The sequence below is a fragment of the Pempheris klunzingeri genome, chromosome 8 (assembly GCF_042242105.1).
Source record: "Pempheris klunzingeri isolate RE-2024b chromosome 8, fPemKlu1.hap1, whole genome shotgun sequence".
NCBI classification, from domain to species: Eukaryota; Metazoa; Chordata; class Actinopteri; order Acropomatiformes; family Pempheridae; genus Pempheris; species Pempheris klunzingeri.
Genome location: NC_092019.1, coordinates 6145947 through 6166160, shown reverse-complemented (window position 1 = coordinate 6166160; position 20214 = coordinate 6145947). Strand labels below are relative to the sequence as shown.

The window sequence follows — 20214 nt, the reverse complement described above, 5'->3', positions numbered from 1 at the left end:
CTTGACATACGCACAGTGTGTGTGCACAAACTTGGCCAAAATAATGCCCTCTTGCAGCTGATGCTGCCCATATGAGCATCATAGGGATGTTATGGGGCTTTTCTGCAACTTGACTGGCTCCTTCCATCTTGTCCTGCCCTCCTCTGGTCTAAAACCGGCTGGAGTTGGAGTCAAACTGTCAGAGGGAGCGCACAGCTGTCCGTTGTCCTGTCCCTTATCTATTGTATGATGGCTCCACTTGTTGCCCGCCTGCTGCTCCTGGTCTGCCTGGCTTCACCTCTTTATGGCGTGGAAAAGGTGAGAAATAGGGGATACCGAAAGGACCCTGACGCCGACAAGGTAAGACAGAGTTATGTAACAAAGAGTAGCCGCTATGTGGCATTCCTGGAGAGATTAGTGCGCTTTGGACAATTTTCTAGCTTCCCATGAAGAAAAATCACTTAAATGGGCTCATTTGATGGTGTAATGATTGTGCCTAAATGACTTAATTGCCTTTTCAGCGCGCTTTATTTTTTAATCCGTCTGTTAACCTTTGCATGATGTGATTCCAAAAAAGCTCATCCTGGGGCTCCTTTGTTTTCTTGAGGCGCGCATTGCTGTTTGCCAGGATTGTCTTTAAACGACCGATTTCCCAGAAAGAGAAAAGTAACATGCTGATTCATCCACATGATCCACGCGTGGGCTTACAGAGCAGTGAGTGTGGTCACCACTTTGGCAAAACGGCCTCCCTAAATTACCTGGTGAGAAATGCTGTTTTCTAGCTTTTGTATGGTCAGCTGGTTCTCTGTTATCCCAGAGCTGGCTGCCCTCCAGCACACTCAGTGGACAGAAAGAAATCCCCTCACAGGAAGTTGGGGTCTGGCTCATATTGTCTGTCTGTCTTTGTTATCTGTCTGTCTTTTACCAGTTTTAAAAAAAAGCTTTTTTGAGGGGAGAAGAAAGTGTTTGATATTTAGAGGCTACTTAGTATGTTGTAATATGTGATAATGTCCTCAAAAACACCTAAAGTAGGGTTCAACTCAAGTCTACAACTCCCAATTCACAGCAGCTGCAGTCTCAGACTATATATATATATGTATGAGTATAGAATCACTAACTCTCTGTGCTGTAGATGGGGAGAGAAGGAACAAAGTGGACACACATCTCTCTCTTCAAGCTCTTGAGAGTCGAAAGAAAGTGAAACTAGTGTTTATTTTGTCGGGACTGTGTGGACCTCCCCGAGGGACTCCTAGAAGTCTGCATACCGCTCATTGAGAACTGCAGAGTTCAAGCAGTTGCTCTTCGTTATCCCTCCAAGTCATAGTCCACAACTGAGGCCACAGCAGAGAGATATAATGAATAGCATCTTATGTTACCATCTGTATCTAGTGCGCTGGAAATGATGCAGAAAAACCCAACTGCACTAGACACTCTGGAGAAGGAAGAGCTACATATTTGAACAACATGGTAATCATAAAGTCCTACTTTGCATCCTCTTGAGATCCTGCAAACTGTAAAACTCAAAGCTGAGCTTTATATCCGCGCTCTGCATGCTCCGGGAGAGCGTCAGTCCTGCTTCAGTGTTGACTAATGCATGACATACTACTGACTCCTCAGCACTTTGGGCCAAATACAGCCTTTATGCTTCGGTTACAGTAATGGACTGTGTGCGACTAATATTCAGTAGTGCTGGAGTGTAATTCATGCAGGCAGGCAGCACCACTACAGAAACACCAGACTGGAAGCTAATATAAAAGTCAGCTATGTAGTTAAGTGGACAGAGGTTCCATTCATTAGTTTGCTTTGAAAATTCTCCAAAACCCAACCCTTAATAAAACACTGAGCCTTGCTGAATATCAACCAAACTGACTCATGCTGGACCTATTAACCAGCGGGCTCAGAGGTTTCATCTCCTTTTCTTGTGGGCAGATTCCAGGTCTATTACAGCACATGCATACCAGCCCATAATCTGTTAGTTTCATCACAGACTTTCCAGTTTCCTATAGGGATGATGTCAGACTTCACATCTCCAGGTTGCTCCAGCACGGCCACTTAATGGCTAAACCACACTTTCAACCATCTGTCTGGCAGCAGCTGACATTAGAATATTGTACTTCTTCCTGCATTTAGGCATTTTCCAGGTTCATATAGTCTGAAATAGATTTTTCTACGTCACCCCAGGGACTGAGGTTGAGACAAGACGTTGAAACTGGAGTAAAAGCTCTTTGTTCTCCTTGCCGTGGGACTTTTTTTTTTTTTTCCCAAATGGCTTTTGGCCATGTGCCCCTATAACTGCTCCACAGCTGAATGCTGAGCAAAAGGGCAGCAATGACCCGACAAAAGCCCAGACCCAGATCCTTTTGGCATCAGTGTTTGCTTAAGGGCGAGGACGCACTTCTACGTGTCACTGTTATAACGGCCCTGCCTGAAGGAAGGAGTAAGTTACACTTCAAATCACATAACCAAAATTAAAATCAACTAAAAAAAGCTTCAACCTTCAAACCTACACACTGTAATCTGTCGGTCAAAAGGTCTCTTTGAAGAACATCATGCAAGCTATCTTGGATCTTCATTGTGTCTATCTCTGTATGTGGTAGGGCAGTTTTGGCAAGCTCCTTGTCTCTGTGTGCCTGTGTGTATTTGAGTCAGCTTGAGTAGGATGCGGCGTGTGTTTAAACATAGCAGGAGATTCAGCTGGACAGTGAATCACACTGAGAGATGTGTGGCCAGACACTTACTAATTTAGGCTGTCACCAAGCCTTCAGTTCCTCATTAACACGCGCTCTGTCATTCATGTGCTTCACGGCTCCGTGGTCGCTGGTCCTTCTGCTTTGCTTTGGTTTGGATCACATCTGTTTCTGCACTTAAATCAGCCCTGTGGCAGTGCGTTTGTTTGTATGACTGTTAAATGAGGTATAATCTGGCTTCTTGTGTGTGATGGTTGGATGAATGGCAGCGTTCAGGTGTTTGTGGTGCATGAAGCCCAAACGGGGACTTATCTCCCAAGAAGAATAAAGAAAATCTAAAACAGGAAGTCAGATAACAATAGACTCTGGTGTTATTGTTATTGCAAGCCTTCTCATTGTCAGCTTCCACCTCTCCTTCCTCTTTCCCCTGTTTTTCCAGTATGGCACTTGCATGCAGGGGCCACCAGGAACCCCAGGCAGAGAGGGTAACCCTGGAACCAACGGCATCCCGGGGACGCCGGGCATCCCTGGCCGTGACGGGCTCAAAGGCGAGAAAGGCGAGTGCGTTAATGAGATCTTCGAGGAGCCCTGGAGGCCCAACTACAAGCAGTGTGCCTGGAACTCTCTGAACTATGGGATCGACCTGGGTAAAGTAGCTGTGAGTATCTTGCTACATCGTGTTTTTGAGGAATGTGGGTGTCTATTTCAAGCAATAATCTTACAATAACACAAGTGTGACGCACGAAGGTGGCAAATTTCTTTTCTGTGCTGCGTTGCAGGACTGCACGTTCACCAAGCTGCGCTCAGACAGCTCCCTCAGAGTCCTCTTCAGTGGTTCCCTCAGACTCAAGTGTAAGAACGCATGCTGCCAGAGGTGGTACTTCACCTTCAATGGAGCAGAGTGCACGGGACCCCTGCCCATAGAGTCCATCATCTACTTAGACCAGGGAAGTCCAGAGCTCAACTCAACCATCAACATCCACAGAACATCATCAGGTGCGACTCTAGTCAGCGGCTTCGCTGTGTAATAAAGAACCCGAACCAACAATGTTAGTTTTAGCTCACAGCAACTGTTCAGCATGTTGAGAATCCCTCTCACTTCCTCGTTGAGGTGTTCTTACGATGATAAGCTTAGCATAATGACTGGAAACAAGGGGAAACAGCTAGCCTGACTCTATCCAAAGCAAAAAAAAAGAAATTCACCTAATAACGACTTTAAAGCTCATGAATTAACACTTTACATCTTGTCTTTGTTTGGTCCAATTAAAAACTTTGAGAAACTTTGAGAAAGTTTGAGTTTACAGGGGGTTTATGTGCTGGACTGTTTATGTGCTCTAAGCGCTAAACTTCCTGAAGTTTTTAATGGTCGCCTTCAGGAAGTTCCCTCTCATAGCTTTCATTATTTTAGTTTAAAGAAAAGCTATTTATTGGCATAAAGGCAGAGTCGGGCTGGCGGTGTCCCTGTTTCCAGTGATTGGCACTCCTGTCTGTAGCTGTGTATTTACCCAGATGACAGATACAAAAATGGTATTGATCTTCTTGTCAAACTCTCAGCAAAGCGTTTTTCCAAAACTGCTTGAAATAAAGCACCTCTGGGGTTGGAGTATTTCTTGTAATATTTCTTTAGAACAATAAATATTTCTGAAAAGGTCTCAAAAAAGTTGAACTGTTCCTTTAAGTGGTTATTTCCTGGACAGCCGTGTCACCAGACTATAAAGTAATGTAACTCTGTTCCAGTGAGGTTTTGGAAGGTTCACAACTGTGTCAGAAAGCAAAACAGTTAACAGTTTCCACGCCTGGAGGCAGTTTGGGTGTTGCCTGAAATTAATTTGCACTGTCTTCTTCTTCTTCTTCTTCTTCCTCTTTTCTCCAGTTGAAGGCCTGTGTGAGGGCGTCAAAGCCGGGCTGGTGGATGTGGCCGTGTGGGTGGGGACCTGTGCCGACTATCCCCGAGGTGACGCTTCCACGGGGTGGAATTCAGTATCCAGGATTATCATTGACGAACTGCCAAAGTAAAATAAAAGCTGCATGTGAGTGAAGAGCCAGTCCTGGTAGTGTAACAGTGTTTTATCTGGCCGTCCAGAATGATCAGGTGTGGTTTGCCGAGGCGTTGCAGCATCACTGATGCTAACTTGAATGTTTTTATGCTCTGTTTAAATACTATACTAGTCGACAGGCCTATAAACAAGAATACTGTGTCATTCTGTCTACAGAAATAAACTTTGTACTGTAGCCTCTCTGCTTCCTGGTGCCTTTGGGACACAATAACCATTTTACAGATGTTGTGATACTGTCAGTATTTTAACTATGTGCTCATGTGACCTGTTTATAGTCAGTGTTACTGTTAATAAAGTAAACTTTTTTTAAAGAATTTAATTCAAGCTGTACGACTACTTGTTTAGTGGCATTGACACACGGAGCACTTCATTCAATTTAGGCAAAAAAGGAATACATTTAACGTATTTATATATATCAAACATTGACAATGCAGACAAAGCACAGCTTGCATTTTAGAGTGAAGATTTGTAAACCACCGCAGTTACAATAGGTTGCCAGAAAACATCTCCACTGCTGCTCTCTGCTTACATAAAGAAATGATTTAAAAGCGACAAATTAATATTACACATACATGCAAGTGGACACCTGAGAAGATTTGTTAACTTATTTCATAACAACTTTTTCATATTTCCACCTGTATTCCTTTCTGCTGCCACAAAACATAAAGTAGAAAAGGAACCGTGATGAAATATTTATCAACCTCCTCTGGTAGGAGCATGAAGTCTACACATCATTTTTTTAAATAAAAAATGACTAACATCGCAGCAACATGTCCTTTGGGGTGTACAGCAGCATCATTTTTCCCACAAGTCAAAGTCTTTGTCATGCATCTGAAACAGTGATAAGATGTCATCTTCAATTCTAAAAGAGTTTGTATTAAAAAAAAAAAAAAAAAGAAAACAGAAAAATTGACCGTTGGCTCCACAGCTCAGTTTGGCAACTTTTTCATCCAGTTTCCGTGCAACCGAACGCCCCTCGCATCAGTTCAGATTCCATCTTAAGACTGATGCTGTCCATGCACGGCACCACAGTGTCAGGGCGAGCTCAAAGTCTTTACAGCAGTCCACGCTTTTAGGCCTCATTTATTTCTTCCCCAGAAGGAAGCGAGACACATTTTCATAAACTACGAAGGTGATGCAGCAGGCTGGAGTGACACGAATCAAGTTTGGGATGATGCCTTTGTAGAAACCAACGGCGCCTTCGTTCCTGCAGAGGAAAAAAACAGAAAAGAAATGACCGTGACTCAAAACAAACATCAGCTACATTTAGAAACGGAGGCTTGGCTGACATGTTGGGCCCTTTGTGACTGGGTCACCGTCGTACCTCCACGTCCGCCTGATGACATCGATAATTCCGTCGTATCTGTTGTGCTGGTCTTGCAGGCGAGCTCGAACCACCTGATATGGGTATGTTGTGGCCACAGCAAATATTTTGGATAACGCTGCCATTGCGATATATTCCATCGCGCTCTATTTGCATGGATAACCAGATGGAGAGAGAAGTGAAAGGAGCAGAAAAAAACTGATGAATCACATCTTCAGCTGCTAGTTATCAACCGTGGGTGCGGCCTTATTAACTAGAAAAGTTACAAGCTTTATGCCTGAGCACTATAAAACACTGAGCATGACTCCAGACTGCTTGTGGCTCCGGGGGTTCATGACTCACCAGTTTCTCGTCTGAAGGCACTTTCTTGTATTTGTTGTAGTCTCTCTTGAGCTCTTCGTAGGCCATGAACTGCAGTGCTCCATGAGATGTGCCAAACAGACCGGGAATATAACCCTTTCACAAGAATATGCTTTGTAAGTCAATCCGTCAAGACACACTAGTGCACCCCAAGTATGCATTATCTATAAACAGCAAACCCCACTGCACTGTAGCTGCAGCTCCCTGCCTGTCAGGTTTTCACTGAGTAATTTGGTAGCAATTATCCTGTCAGGCTAATAGAGTTCATCTAAAAAAGCTGTGAAGAAGCTCAAAGCACCATCATTCATGAGTAGTAAATTCTGCAACTACTACTAGAGTTAATGTAGGCTGCTGATGCCCTCTAGTGGCGGAAAATGAACCGATACAAAACTTAATTCCAGCCCAGAAGTATAAAAAGCAACTTTTGCTGTAGTAAATCCTCCACAAAACAGCTTACGCTTCTTAACTAAAATAAGCATCTCATCTATCGCTGCATTACATGTAAGTACAAAGATACGCTGAGGTCTTACCTTATATAGTCCAGGCATTCCCTCATGGCGGTAGATCTTGACCAGAGCATCCATCATCCCCTTGTACTGTTTACTGGTTGGGTCAGCATTGTACTGCAGCACCAGCCGGGTCTTGGTCACCCAGATTGGGTTGGTTATAGTGAGCGTAAGAATGCCTAGTTGAGGACAAGTAGGCATTATTAGAATGAGGCGGGCAACATTTGCCAAATAGAGCATCTCTGAAGTACATTTATTTTATTAGATTCACATGACTGAACACACAAAGCCAGTTCCTTCAAACACTGTATTTGTTTTACTGTATGTGGTTTAAACGTATAATCTACGCCATAGAAGTCAGGATCAAATGGTTCTGTCACTCCTCATCAAAGTAGAAAAGAGACGTGATCTGAGTGGAGCTGATTTTGATGTGATTGGTGGTGCCAAATAAAACTGCCCAGCTGCTTCTGTAGACTATAGTGACTAGATCTCACAGAGCTTTGGATGACTGACAAATCTGTCAAAACCTTTTTTCAACAGGGTACTTTTAGTAAGATAACGAGTCATATCACAGAGCACTCCCAATAGGGCTCAGCGTGGAACATTTCTAGCATACTGCTGCAAAACGCATGCAATAGTTTAGGCTGTTTTAGAGGCAAAAGTCTCTCCTTCCCACTACTAGTCAGTTGTTTCTCTACTGAGCGACTAAGAACATTGTTTGTTTTCATACAGTTGAAAGCAGCTACAAAAGGCTGACTCTCTTCCAGCACTTCTTGGTCTTTCCTGACATCTTAATTTTAGGCTTTTAGACTTAATTTTCAGTCCCTAACTTCATTTGGTCAGCAGGGAGCAGAGCCATGTGACCCTGTGAGAACACAATGAATGAATGGGGCTATCTACTAATTTGTATCTGCCTCCTGCCTGCTAAGGCCAGCTGGGAGCAGCACTATCTGGCTGTGGTCAGTGACAGCATGCTGATTATGTGAGCAGGGCAGCAGTGGCCAGATACGCAAAGGACTAACCTGCTTCGGCTGCAGACACCAGGTGCTCTGTGGCGCTCAGTTCAGACTGCCGACCCTCCTTTATGTACCCTTTGATTGTGTTGTAGCTGTAAGGGGAGACAGGGAGGGAAATAAGACTTGTTACAGTTGCAGGATCATTTAAAAAGTTCAAAACAATGGATGAAAAATAGATATTGATATAGATATAAAAAACTGATATTGAGATGTTGTCTAACAGGTTTATAACTTGTCGCTTACTTACAACAAGAAGTAAAGGCCCCAAGATGCTCCAGCCCCCCAAACATTGGGTGTCACACCCTGGTAGAGTCCTCTTAGTCCCTCCTGCTGCCAGACACTCTTCATACAGTGCAGTATGCCACTGTACTTAGGTCTCAATTCCAACCCGTCACTTACTGGAGTGAAAGAACACCAAATTGTTAGATAATGTCACCCGAATTTAACATAAAACATTAACAATTGCTAAAATGAATTAAGTTAGGCCATAGCAGCATGGCTCCGTTGTCATTAAGCACACAAAGTTTAAAATATAGTTTTTCGAAGCGGAGTTCTGAACATGCAGTATGTTCCCATACAAGGAGAAGGAACAGGTTCATACTACATGGAGCTCAGATGACACTGACACAACAGACGACCATCAGCAGTAGTATGAGGTGATAATATGTACCTGCAAACCTGATTTTGACCAGGTCCAGAGGGTGAAGCACCAGTGTTGACACCACTCCCCCACTGAGCCCCGCAGCCAGGTTTTCTATCCTCAGGTGTCTGAAGACCTGCTGGACATGCCCGGCTATGGAGACAGGAGACACGGGTTTGCCGGACAGTCCCGTCTCTGCGACGGCCCCGTGATTTGGAGGGGAGCTCATGTTTACCGGTGACTAGTGGACTTAGCTAACTCCTGTCAGCTAACGTTAGCCGTGTTTAAGGCAGCGTCACGGTCTTACGTATAACAGCCAGGCGACAGCTCACAGACACAGCTGTAAAATGTAGATGTGGTACACAGACGGTACTGACTCCTTGAAATGTGGTCATTTTCACTGCATGTTAGCAGCTGCACCACGTTTTTGACATGCGGTGGCACTCCATGTTTCAGGTAACGATCACCAAAATGTCAAGCGGCAGTGCCTCTGGTCGACCTTGCTGCTCCTATAAAGTTAAACTTAAAGTACCATAATTAAGGAAAGAGCTTCCGGTATCCCCTTCAAAATAAAAGCACATAGACGACCACTTATTTTTAAAATTTTTCTTTATCCTAGTTATACGAAAAAGCTATGACCCTTAGATATCTGAATAACCGTACTGGTCAAGTTAAAGTTGTAAGTTTGAATGTCGCTTTACCACTTTTATTCTATCTATCTATTTTTCTTTTAAATTACTATTTTTATTCATCTCATCTAGTGTTTTTATGGTGACGATTGTACACTTAATTCAGACATCTGAGCCTGTGTGTGTTTTTCCTCATAGTTTATCTTTTTCATTGTGTGTTTTTCTCTGTATTATTTGGTAATACCTTTAAGATAATATCTACAAATGTATAGTGACGCTCTTGAGAGTAAAAAATAAAAATATATATAGTTTAATAATGGTTTGAAGACCTATTCGATGTATTTCCGGGCTTTTTCGTGCTAAATTTTTCACCTTGACAGCTGTTTGTTGAATTTGCCAGTGACGTAACTTGGAGGACTGGATATCCCACAATGCCACGCGGTTCCAGCGAATCTCTTCTTCATCAACACATGGCCAGTGCTTGCTAATATTTTTCTTGTTTAACTGCATTTTTTTAAGCGTGTGTCCACCTTCAGTCTGCCACCAAATGAAAGTCAAAGTCCTCTCGAGGAACCCGGATGATTATGTCCGAGAAACCAAACTAGATATTCAGCGTGGTAAGTTATCAAAGTTTGCTAGCAGCTAAGCTAGCTAGTTTCTTTTAGCAAATATCAATCGCACCAAATCTATTGAACAAGGCTAGTCTGACCTTCTTTACAATCTTTACCTTCTGGCTGAAAATAATGTAATGATGTCGTCATATGTAAGTTTGGAAATAAAGAACAACACACAGGATGGATTTAAAATGTTTGCTTTCAACCAACATCTACAACATTAGCATCTATAGGAATTAGCCTAAAGTATGTGTGCAGATCATAGAAGATTAATTAAACGTCTAAGAAGCAAAAGCAATGTGTATGAATTATCATGAAGGAGTATCTCCATAATGACAATTTAATTTTTTAATTTTTTTTAATGTATATATCTGTATTTGTTGACCCCAAAACTTTCTATCAACCTCACCTCAGTATCAACATTTAGGCTTGCAGCTCTTTAAGAAATGACTGATTCCTGTTGTCAGTCCCCAGAAACTATGACCCGGCACTTCATCCGTTTGAGGTGAACAGAGAGTACACGCGGGCTCTGAATGCCACCAAGCTTGACAAAGTGTTCGCCAAGCCTTTCCTGGCCTCTCTGGATGGACACAAGGATGGGGTGAACTGCATGGCCAAGCACACCAAGAGCCTCTCCACTCTGCTCTCTGGCTCCTGCGATGGGGAGGTAACTATCTGCCACAAACTATAAATACATTACCCCACCCAATATCAGCATTTGTATTCTAACACCAGAAATGTAATTCACTCAGTCTTGACAGTGACAGGATGCTTTATTTGATCTTTAGGTGAAAGTGTGGGATCTGACCAAACATGAATGTGTCCGCACGCTCCAAGCACATGAAGGGTTCGTTCGGGGAATGGTCGTCCGCTATTGTGGAACATCCTTCTTCACGGTGACTGCAGCCCTTACACATCTGACAGGAGTCTTCAGAGTTACTTGTGTTGTTGTTGTTGTTGTTGTTGTCCAGCCTCTAATGCGGCTTCTGTCACAGGTTGGGGACGACAAAACAATCAAGCAATGGAAAATGGAGGCGCCGGGTTACGGAGAGGAAGAGGAGCCACTCAACACTATATTGGGCAAGGTATGATCAGTGAGCGTCTGTTGTTGTGTTATTATCAAAGACAGTTGTGGTCGCAGCATGATACAGAGACTTGAAAGGCTATATTAAATTTCAACTGTTATGTTAAGGTAGGATTACATTTAACTTTGAATATATTTTGTGAAAAAATTTTCAGTGTTTCATCTACACGAACGGTCAGATGGATTTTACCAGCGCTTTAACAACAAACCAGGCAGTCTTTTCAATAACTACTAGCTGGCTAATGGGAAATGTATTTTTTAAAATGGCTACAGAAAGGAACTGCCAATCTGCAGAAAGGAGATCGACCCTCATAAGATGGGAAAGTCAGCACTTGCCAGCCATTTATAGCTAGATACTTAGCTTACTCTGAAAAATGGCAAGCATTAAATAATTGTAATGTGTAAAACACGCAATCAAACTTAATGTGAACAGCTGGCAAGATAAGAAAGCGGCAGTAGATTGATTTTGGGTATTAAGGAATTCTGTAATTCACAGCTTCATTTATAGTAACGATGTAGAAGAAAAGTGCTTGCTGTACGACTCCTGAATGGGAAAAGATCTGCTCCTTATACGATCATGACCTCTGGCCTCTCAAGGGTCAGTGAAAGATCACTCTCATCGTGTGAAACTCTAGTAAAAATGATTGTTGTCCCTTGCAGACGGTCTTCACAGGACTGGACCATCACCAGAAGGAGGCTGTGTTTGCAACATGTGGCCAGCAGGTGGACATCTGGGACGAGCAGAGGAGCAGCCCGATCCGCTCTTTCACCTGGGGCGTAGACAGCTTCAGCGCTGTCCGCTTCAACCCCGTGGAGGTAGAGCCACCGTGCGTCCCAACACACACCCACACAAAGTGGGAAGAACACTTGGCCCTTAGCAATTTGTTCCAGTTCAAACTTGCATTAAAAAAAAAAAAAAAAAAAGTAGTGTTATTGTCAGACCACCCTGCTGATATGTTTAACAGTTTACGTCTCTTCACAGACGGAGCTTCTTGCAAGCTGTGCCTCTGACAGAAGTATAGTTCTGTATGACATGCGAGAATCAGCACCACTGAAGAAGGTACGCTCCACCGCTCAGCGGCTGCGGGAGCTTCTCTCTCGCCGTTTCTTCACATCGACATGACATCACATCTACTGTGTGTTTTCATTTTCCTGCACAGCTGATCATGACAATGAGGAGCAACACATTATGCTGGAACCCGATGGAAGCCTATTACTTCACGTGTTCAAATGAGGACTACAAGTGAGGATGATGATGGGCAAAATGCATGGTCTCATTATTGTTTTTACTGCCTTTTACTCAAATGCATTTGTTTTTTTCTTTCTTTGTTTCTCTCATCAGCCTCTACACGTATGACATCAGGTACTTTGACCGTCCAGTCACAGTGCACATGGACCACGTCTCTGCTGTCCTCGATCTGGACTATTCTCCCACTGGGAGGGAGTTTGTATCCGCCAGTTTTGACAAGACCATCCGTATCTTCCCCAAGGACAGTGGCCACAGCAGGTTAGTCATTTTTAAAACTGATGTTTTGGGTCATACTTGTCAAGTATTCATTTACTATGATTGTATTTCTGGTCCGTAATCAGCGACCTTTTCTGTTCTTCTCCCAATGAGCCATAGTAGAGTTAGTTTAATAAAGCTGATGGTGGTAGTAGTTTTGTTTCTCTGGTCTGTAAAGTTTCAAATTTTACTTTATTTAGACCCAACGATTCCCACGCGTGAGCCGCATCAGATATTGTATTAGGCAACAGTGGCAGGAAGAACTCCCCTTTAGAAATCTGAGTTCTATTTCCATCAGCCAGTCCCAAGGCCTGACATGTCTTTCCTACTGACAGTATTGGTTTCTTTTAACCACTGCAATTATATCTGAACCTTTATGTGTTTATTATTGTAACCATCTTTATCTTATTGTAGCCCTCTAACCTTAACAACCAATCTAGCCAAGTAGTTTTTGTGCCTAAACTTAGCATTGTCACATAATCAAGGTGTTTTTTTAATGGTTTAAGAAAACACTTTGTAACAATGGTGCTCTCTCAATCGGGATGTCCGATCAGAAAACAAATGTATTTGTCGTTCTAAAAGGCACGGACATGTGATGTGTGCGCTTTCATTTGGAGGAGTTTGCTTTTGAATTGGACAGTGCTTTTTAACACACAAACGTTAATGTTGTTTTTGTGATGAGTGTTACAGCGTCATGGCTCACCATGAGTATGGGTGTGGTAACACTCTGCTTCTTTGTAAGACTAGTTATTCTTGTTCTCATTAACTATTATTTTTTTGACTTTAGGGAAGTCTACCACACCAAACGCATGCAGCACGTCATCTGTGTTAAGTGGTCGGCGGACAACAAATACGTCCTGAGCGGCTCTGATGAAATGAATATCCGACTGTGGAAAACCAACGCCTCTGAGAAACTAGGAGTGGTGAGTCCTACCCCGTCTTCTCTACATCATTCCTGATTTGTCGCTGTCATATTTAAGGCGGCTTGTCGCTTATTGGCTGCTTCTCGGTGAGCAGCAAGTGGTGATCTGTGTACCAAACCCATCAACGGCTGTATTTTGCTCAGCCGTCAGAAGTGCTGTATACTGCATCTCCCTCCAGTGTATTACCTGATTGTGTTTTATGAGTTAGCTGCACTCCTCGACACGGCCGTGGCCCCGTGCCCACCTCAGCAGGGTAAGAGTGGGTGACCATGCCAGCACTGCTGTTGCCAAATGCCCTGATGGATGCTGACTTGGGGTAGAATCACTCTCAATAAGTACAATGTACCAATTGGCACAGCGACTCCTGTGGCAGGTGGGAGTCCAAAAAAGTCAGAAGCTGGTGCCGTTGTTCGACAACAAAAGGATTCAGCTGAAAGACGGCCTCCTGGTCCAGACAAACCTCCACTGACTTGTAATATCCTGTTTACTGAGCACCACATATACTGTATTCAGATGATATAGGCTATGTTGGCTCAACTGTCAAATAAAGCCCCTGTAAAATGCTGGGAAGTTTTCCAATGCCCCAAATCCCAGTTATGGCTGAATAATAAAGATCGATGGCATCTCATGTGCCATCTCCAACAGCCATCTTTCATTCCTAATCGGATTCACTCTTGCTTATTCTCTTAATGCAGCTTCAGAGTGGAAAATTGGCCCGCTTTTGGCACTTGTTTTACTGTCACTGTGTAAGAGAAGATTTATTCGCAAGCTTTGCACTTAAAGAGATCAGACAAGGGCTGCTCCTATCAGCAGTTTAAATCGGCCAATCACTTAAAGCGGGCCACTCTGAACATAATGAAGCATTAACAATCAAGTTGTACTGAAAGGGTCTTTAATTATCAAGAAATGCTGAAATGCTGAATCAAGACTTTGCGTCTAAAGGCATCACGCCGGACTCATCGAGACTCCTCTATCAGCTCCTGCACATCACCGTTTAATTTCTCATAACTTCACACGCAGCAGCCTTTTGACACTGGCGGGAATTAGACCCTTTTATATTTTAGGCCAACACCATATTGAAACATGTCCTCTTTATTGGCAGTCAGGAGAAATGTATTTCTCTGCTCTAGAAGCTCTGTCTCATCTTCACACATTGATTTAAGCTAAAGCCAAATGAGTCCTTTTGAGAAGTTTAGATTGATTGACAGTGATATGCTGGGTTACTGCTCCATAGATCAAATGAAGAGGTGCCACGTTTCAACTGTGTTAAAGTATTTATAGATCTAGTACTATAATTGTGGATTATAAGAAACTGGGCCTGATTTTTAGCACATTTGTTCATCGTTATACTTACCAAGCTGATTTCTGACATTGGGGAACCTGCTATCTAAAGAGTGGTCAGAGAGGGTAACCATAATGAAAAAGGCACGCAGTGGAAGTGTGACCACAGTACTGATGTGTGTTGACCCCTGTTAGAGCCCAATACACAGTCAATGTAGTTACACAGGTAAAACAGAGGAAAACAGACTCAAACCATTAAAAGACACTTATGTGTGAAACACAGCCGGCGCAGACGACTGCATTGATTTAAAATAGATGGTTTATATGTTCCTGTTTCAGCTGGGAGAGTGGAATGCAGCTGGAGTGTCCCACGTGTGGACGAGGTGTCGAGAACCACAAGCAGACACATAATTTTAAGGATGCCCCACCAGGTGTTCACACATCGTTGGCGCGTAGCGTTTATGCTTAGTCATAACTGCAGCGGGTTCGAATCCTTAGCTGCATATCATCCACCACAGCGTACTGACTGCCTTCCGCTTTTCAGCTTTGACTCACTTCATTTGCCGTAGTTGTGCGTTTTACAGCGTTCCTTTTGTGAGGAGAGATTGTTACAGACATTTTTAGCGTGCTTACTTTTTGCTTTTACCTCCCAAGAATGATTTAGATCATCTACGAAAACTGCTGGCTTGTTTCTGACCTGTATGACCCCTGGAAAAGAAAACTGCTTGTATTGTGTTGGAGGTGTCGCTGTGTGCTCATATCCCAAATTACTGTAGTGAATTCAGTGTACGCTGAGAAAATGGCTCATTTCTCTGCCATAGACAGTGAAATAAATACCATGGTACAGATGAAGCTTCCTGAAGTGCGTTAACAATAGAAACGACAGTGACGTCTGCTGTTGATCTCTGCCTCAGCTTCTGCAGCAGTCCGTCAAGTTTGCTTTAGCAGCAGTTAAATCACCCGGTCATGTCCGCTTCCTTTGGCCACAGTTTATTCAAGCTCTTTTTTTTTCCCATCCAGACCTGAACTGCTGATAGGACACGTTTTGTTATAGTTTTTAGTAATTTCTAACGGGGGTAGGAGTTTTTGGCATCTCCGCGCTGGACTCAGCAATACATCTCCAGAGATTTTCACAGAGTCTCTCCATGCAGCTGCTTTCTAATAGTTGTCTCTATGTTGCACTCATTCTTCATCCTCTGTTTTTGTTACCATGGTGTATCTTTTTTTTTTCTAGGAAGTTGTTTGTTTTCAAACCCACAGAGTTTCCCATATTTCTTTGATTGTTTTTGCTGAAGAAGTATAGATCTTGTGGTCCCCACTATCCAAACAGAATCTAAGCGAAGCACCGCCGTCGACTATCTCATATCCATCTTGCTGAGATTATACTAACGGTGTTCAGCACACTAACCACGTGTGTATCCATGGGAATTAGTTTAGTCCGACAGGATCAGCGTCTAACTGCTCTTCTCCGGCAAATTGAATCTGAGACAAATCATTGCTTTTAATTAGAATAAAAGCCTCAGAGGAGGGCGGCCTCGGCCAAGACGAGTCCAAGTAGCTGGTGGTTTTTATGAGAGAGACAGAGCGGGAGGGATGCTGTTGAGCTGGTGTCTTCACTTTTTAACAGACATCGATTCCGTTCTGAACGAGCACGTTGTCAAGCTGAACTTACTGCTTACTGTACAGGCCAACATTTTATGATGTGCCTTACTGTAACTGTCAGTAATTAACAAAACACCACCTGAGCTGAATACAAAGCACTTGTATGGGCTCAGGTAAGTAGTGGTGGTAGTTTCTTCAGACTTTCTGCTCATAGTAAAATAACGCTGCCTTTTTCTTTCTGTGTCAAAATTGTTGAGAGTTTTGGCTGATGTGCACCTCCTCAAACACCGACTACACGTCAGGGGCCAAAAACGTGTTTCCTACCAGCAGCCATGTTGTTTTAAGATGGTTATAACCTAGTTTTCAATTACATCAGCTGATCTTCATCATCAGGTGGAATTTGCCCAGCTGTCATTGAACTGATCAAGAATTAATTTTCAATCTTGGCTATTAAGACCAAAGAAGGAACTTTTAAATCTGAATATGAACCTGAACCATGGGGCTTCAGATCAGAAACTGTCCACGTGGGCCATCTTTGAAGGCTGTTTTGTTGTTTAGGAAAGATGTCACTGAGAACATCACTAATTATTCATAAAATGTACTCCCATAGGGCCAGTTTGTGCACAGAGCAGGGTGTCTTCTTTTCTACAACAATTCTGTGCTGTCTCGGTCCACTCATTGTCTCATATAGTTTATCTGTGCTTCAACCCAGTATCCAAATCCTCTCCTCCCCTTCCCCCCTCCTTTCATCTTCTCTTGTACCTGACCTCCTCGCCCTCTCTCGTGTCATCTAGCTGTCCCCCAGAGAGAGGCGGGCCACCAACTACAGTCAGAAGCTGAAGGAGAAGTTCCAGCACCACCCGCAGATCAGACGCATCGCTCACCACAGACATCTACCCAAGAACATCTACCAGCAGAGGAAGGAGCTCCAGATTATGAAAGAGGCTCGCCGTAGGAAGTACGCATTCAGTATTTTTCCCTTTGGAGTAGGAATTGAACTTGCCAATTTATCCGTAGGAGTGCATGACATCCCTTCTGTGTCCACGTAGAGGTTATGGTGTCTTGGGCTGCTGCCAGCGTAGGTCTGACCTATGCAGTCACACTAGCCTAATGGAAAATCTCACAGATGGGACTGCTCCCCGTGACATCGTCTCAATAGGCCTTACATACTCATTTACAGCTTGTATGGTGGATTGATTGCCCCAGTTTGCCCTCCAGTCCAGTGATTCATAGCTCAGTCCGCAGCTCTTTTTTCTAATTACCGTCAGCATTGTGACACCTCAGACGTGTGTTTGGACTGTGAATGATTTACTATCCATGCTTTATGCATTATTTTCAGGGCACATCAGTGTAGTCTGTGACGTAGCTGTTAGGTCAACAGTCTCATATTCACTCTCTTCCTCCTTTTGCGCTCGCTGATGTTTCCCTCCCTCTTCTCTCCATCCTTCCCCGAGTATTACCACCAGCAGATTGAGTCATTCGCTTCCTCTTTTTTTGTTTTCCAGGGAGAGGAATGTCCGAAAGCACAGCAAGCCAGGAACTGTTCCTGTGGTGTCTGAGAAGGAGAAGCATGTTGTGACTGTGGTCAAATAGCCAGAGACGGAAGAAGAGAAGAGAAGAACGAGGGGCTGCCATCGACCGATGAAGGGGAGCCCGTGATCAAACCCATATTGGACATGTTCAGACAGCTCTCACTTAAGAATGAAAAAAAAAAAAAGTTTTAATTGATCCGTTGTGGGAAGGACAGGTGATCAGTTATGCTGTCTTTGAAATACAAGGACACGGACTGTAAATTCAGACAGATACCTAATTTTATAAACTATTCTCTTTCAGCTACTTGGACCTTTGGCTGAGTGACTAATCACACGTTTTGTTTTGAGCAAGTTTGCTTTTTCCAGAGTTTCCACTACCACCGCCATAATTTAATAGATTATGTATTATGAATGAAGTTTGAGGAATGTGCTACAGTTGATTATTAAAAATACCAGAAATGGTGTTTCAGTAAGCTTCAAATGACTTTGTCATCCATCGACGTCTGAAGGCAGAAGTGTTCTGGTTCGAATGGCCACACTATAAGGCCTGATGAAGTTTGCAGTCATGTCCTCATCCTGTCTGTGGACATGATCGTTCTCCAAGACGTCTGTCTCTTTTTGTAGGTTCCCCCTGTGATAAATCATACAAACAGGGCTAATGCTCCAGTCTCAAGCACTCAGTAGTACACATGAAGTGATGGAAGTGGCTATGATGAGAGAGAGCTTGTGAGTGTTCAAGTCCCAGCTTACTTTCTATCACACACCTTGCCAGGCGCTCCGTAAGGAGGCCATGATTTCTCAGTGTCTCGGTGAGATACAGAAATTGGACTAACATTTCTTTGAAAGCATGTTGGATATGTGCAGGTGTTGTTTTCTACTTGTTTTCACTAATGCGGTGAACATTTTCAGCTTACTTGTAGCTATTGTTCTGGACATTAAATCCTGAGTTTAAAAATAACCAGCCTAAAATAGAGCAGTTTTGGAGTATGTAAGTCCCCACGGGGCAGGTAACACTTTCAAAGAGCATGCTACACTCAAAGTTTATACGGGACCGACTTTCTATTTGATAATGTGTATTTATAATAAACTTCTGAAGTAAGTTTTTGCTGTAAAAACGTCATTCTGCAGACGACATGATCTGAATCATTTAGAATTCAGCACCAAGTTTCTTCCTGTTTGACTTAATGCAACAGAGCAGTGCAATGGTGCTAATTTGCTTCCAGCCTAATGAGAGAGGCTCCATCCTCTTAATGTTGTCCTTCAAATCCAATCAACACTGCAGCCTGAGAGAGAGAGAGAGATGTCTTTGGGATCAGGAGGGAGGGACCTTTATAGTCGGGGGTCAGAGCTGAGAAATAGAGAGTAGAGCTGAAGTTTCCTCATGAACACGGCAAACATGACTGTAACCACAGACTGGGCGTCCAGAGCTGGTGAAAAAATCCATTTTGGTTTTACAAACCGTTGAATGAGATGAAATGCGATTGTAAAGGCATCTCTGGCTTTTCTGTGGCCCCATGGGTTCACAGGTGTTCATAATAACCTAATTATTTGGCAAATTGTTTGAAATAGCTAACTAAATAACTAAATTATTTTCATCATCAATTAATCTACCAATTAATGTCTTGATTAATTAATTATGATCATTATTTGATCTATAAAATGTCAGAAAATTGAAAAAAAAAATGCACATCAGAAGTTCCCAAAATCGACGGTCACGTCTGAAATTTAACATTTTTTCTTAAAATGACTCCAAGTTTTCCCAGTTGAGGATGAAATAATACTGTGTGTTGTTTTTTTTTTTCCCAGAAAAATGCACCAACACATGTGGCAGGCTCGGCGTGAGCTTTATTTTGTACCATTTATCATCTCACATTTTCTCACATCACTTGGCACCAAAGCCAGAGTGTGTGTGTGTGTGTGTGTGTGTGTGTGTGTGTGCACAGTGTGTGCTGCTGCATTAAAAACAGCACTGACCGGAACCTCTGCCACACCTGCAGTAACAGCCATTGTCACTAGTCATATTCTGTATTTATCTTCCCACTTCACCCCCCTCCTCCTCCTCCTCCTCCTCCTCCTCTCATAGTGCTCATGATCTGGTTATGAAATGTGCATCAGGCTCTTCACAGCTCCAGTCCGGGTTTTCGCTGCTGCTTGTCTGCCTGCTGTCAATGAACATCCAGCGCGTCCTCTCGGCTTTATTCTTCTACGTGTTTCCATCGCTCCGCCTCTTCTTCCTATCTGGATTTTTTTTTTCCCCTCCCTCCCTCCCTCCCTCCCTCCCTCCCTCACCCCCCCACTCCCTCTCTCTCTCTCTCTCTCTCTCTCTCTCTCTCTCTCACTCTCTCATCTCTCATTGCATCCATTTTTGTGCATTTAAGAAATCTCCAAGAATTACCAACCTGGAGGAAAGCGAGCTAAGCAGAGTGACAGAGGAGGGTTAAGGACTCCGGAGGAAAACAAACCAGGACGGAGCGGG

General features: G+C 43.3%; 3 protein-coding genes across 4 annotated transcripts; 2 read left to right on the top strand and 1 right to left on the bottom strand.

The window, feature by feature from the left end:
• The first annotated feature begins 228 nt into the window (after positions 1 to 228).
• LOC139205696 (collagen triple helix repeat-containing protein 1-like) lies at positions 229 to 5033 on the top strand. 2 transcript variants are annotated; one of them, XM_070835985.1, is made up of 5 exons: positions 229 to 339; positions 1369 to 1446; positions 3106 to 3324; positions 3446 to 3662; positions 4540 to 5033. In XM_070835985.1, the coding sequence occupies exons 1-5, from the start codon at positions 229 to 231 to the stop codon at positions 4680 to 4682; spliced, it is 768 nt and encodes a 255-aa protein (XP_070692086.1). In that variant the 3' UTR covers positions 4683 to 5033. The 2 variants fall into 2 exon arrangements, with proteins under 2 accessions (XP_070692086.1, XP_070692087.1); XM_070835986.1 differs by lacking the exon at positions 1369 to 1446.
• A 61-nt stretch (positions 5034 to 5094) lies between these two features.
• slc25a32b (solute carrier family 25 member 32b) lies at positions 5095 to 9062 on the bottom strand. Its single transcript, XM_070835474.1, has 7 exons — positions 8600 to 9062; positions 8177 to 8327; positions 7936 to 8021; positions 6938 to 7092; positions 6390 to 6503; positions 6048 to 6193; positions 5095 to 5930 (listed from the first exon to the last, which is right to left on the bottom strand). Exons 1-7 carry the CDS (start codon positions 8796 to 8798, stop codon positions 5807 to 5809), a joined length of 975 nt encoding a protein of 324 aa, XP_070691575.1. The 5' UTR covers positions 8799 to 9062; the 3' UTR covers positions 5095 to 5806.
• Positions 9063 to 9643: 581 nt separating this feature from the next.
• Positions 9644 to 18837, top strand: dcaf13 (ddb1 and cul4 associated factor 13). The gene is made up of 11 exons (XM_070835319.1): positions 9644 to 9815; positions 10280 to 10479; positions 10601 to 10708; positions 10808 to 10897; positions 11557 to 11712; positions 11879 to 11956; positions 12057 to 12139; positions 12239 to 12403; positions 13188 to 13323; positions 17001 to 17164; positions 17712 to 18837. Exons 1-11 carry the CDS (start codon positions 9746 to 9748, stop codon positions 17797 to 17799), a joined length of 1338 nt encoding a protein of 445 aa, XP_070691420.1. The 5' UTR covers positions 9644 to 9745; the 3' UTR covers positions 17800 to 18837.
• Positions 18838 to 20214: the final 1377 nt, after the last annotated feature.

Bases quoted from the DNA above. Each gene is read 5' to 3' on its own strand.
- slc25a32b (XM_070835474.1), bottom strand. From the start codon at position 8,798: ATGAGCTCCCCTCCAAATCACGGGGCCGTCGCAGAGACGGGACTGTCC. The intron at 7,093-7,935 runs GTTAGTCCTTTG...GTCCTCAACTAG, and splicing joins GGTGTCTGCAGCCGAAGCAG to GCATTCTTACGCTCACTATA. The intron at 5,931-6,047 runs GTACGACGGTGA...TTTCCTCTGCAG, and splicing joins GTCATCAGGCGGACGTGGAG to GAACGAAGGCGCCGTTGGTT.
- LOC139205696 (XM_070835985.1), top strand. From the start codon at position 229: ATGGCTCCACTTGTTGCCCGCCTGCTGCTCCTGGTCTGCCTGGCTTCA. The intron at 340-1,368 runs GTAAGACAGAGT...ATCTGTATCTAG, and splicing joins AGGACCCTGACGCCGACAAG to TGCGCTGGAAATGATGCAGA. The intron at 3,663-4,539 runs GTGCGACTCTAG...TCTTTTCTCCAG, and splicing joins CATCCACAGAACATCATCAG to TTGAAGGCCTGTGTGAGGGC.
- dcaf13 (XM_070835319.1), top strand. From the start codon at position 9,746: ATGAAAGTCAAAGTCCTCTCGAGGAACCCGGATGATTATGTCCGAGAA. The intron at 11,957-12,056 runs GTACGCTCCACC...TTTCCTGCACAG, and splicing joins AATCAGCACCACTGAAGAAG to CTGATCATGACAATGAGGAG. The intron at 13,324-17,000 runs GTGAGTCCTACC...CGTGTCATCTAG, and splicing joins CCTCTGAGAAACTAGGAGTG to CTGTCCCCCAGAGAGAGGCG.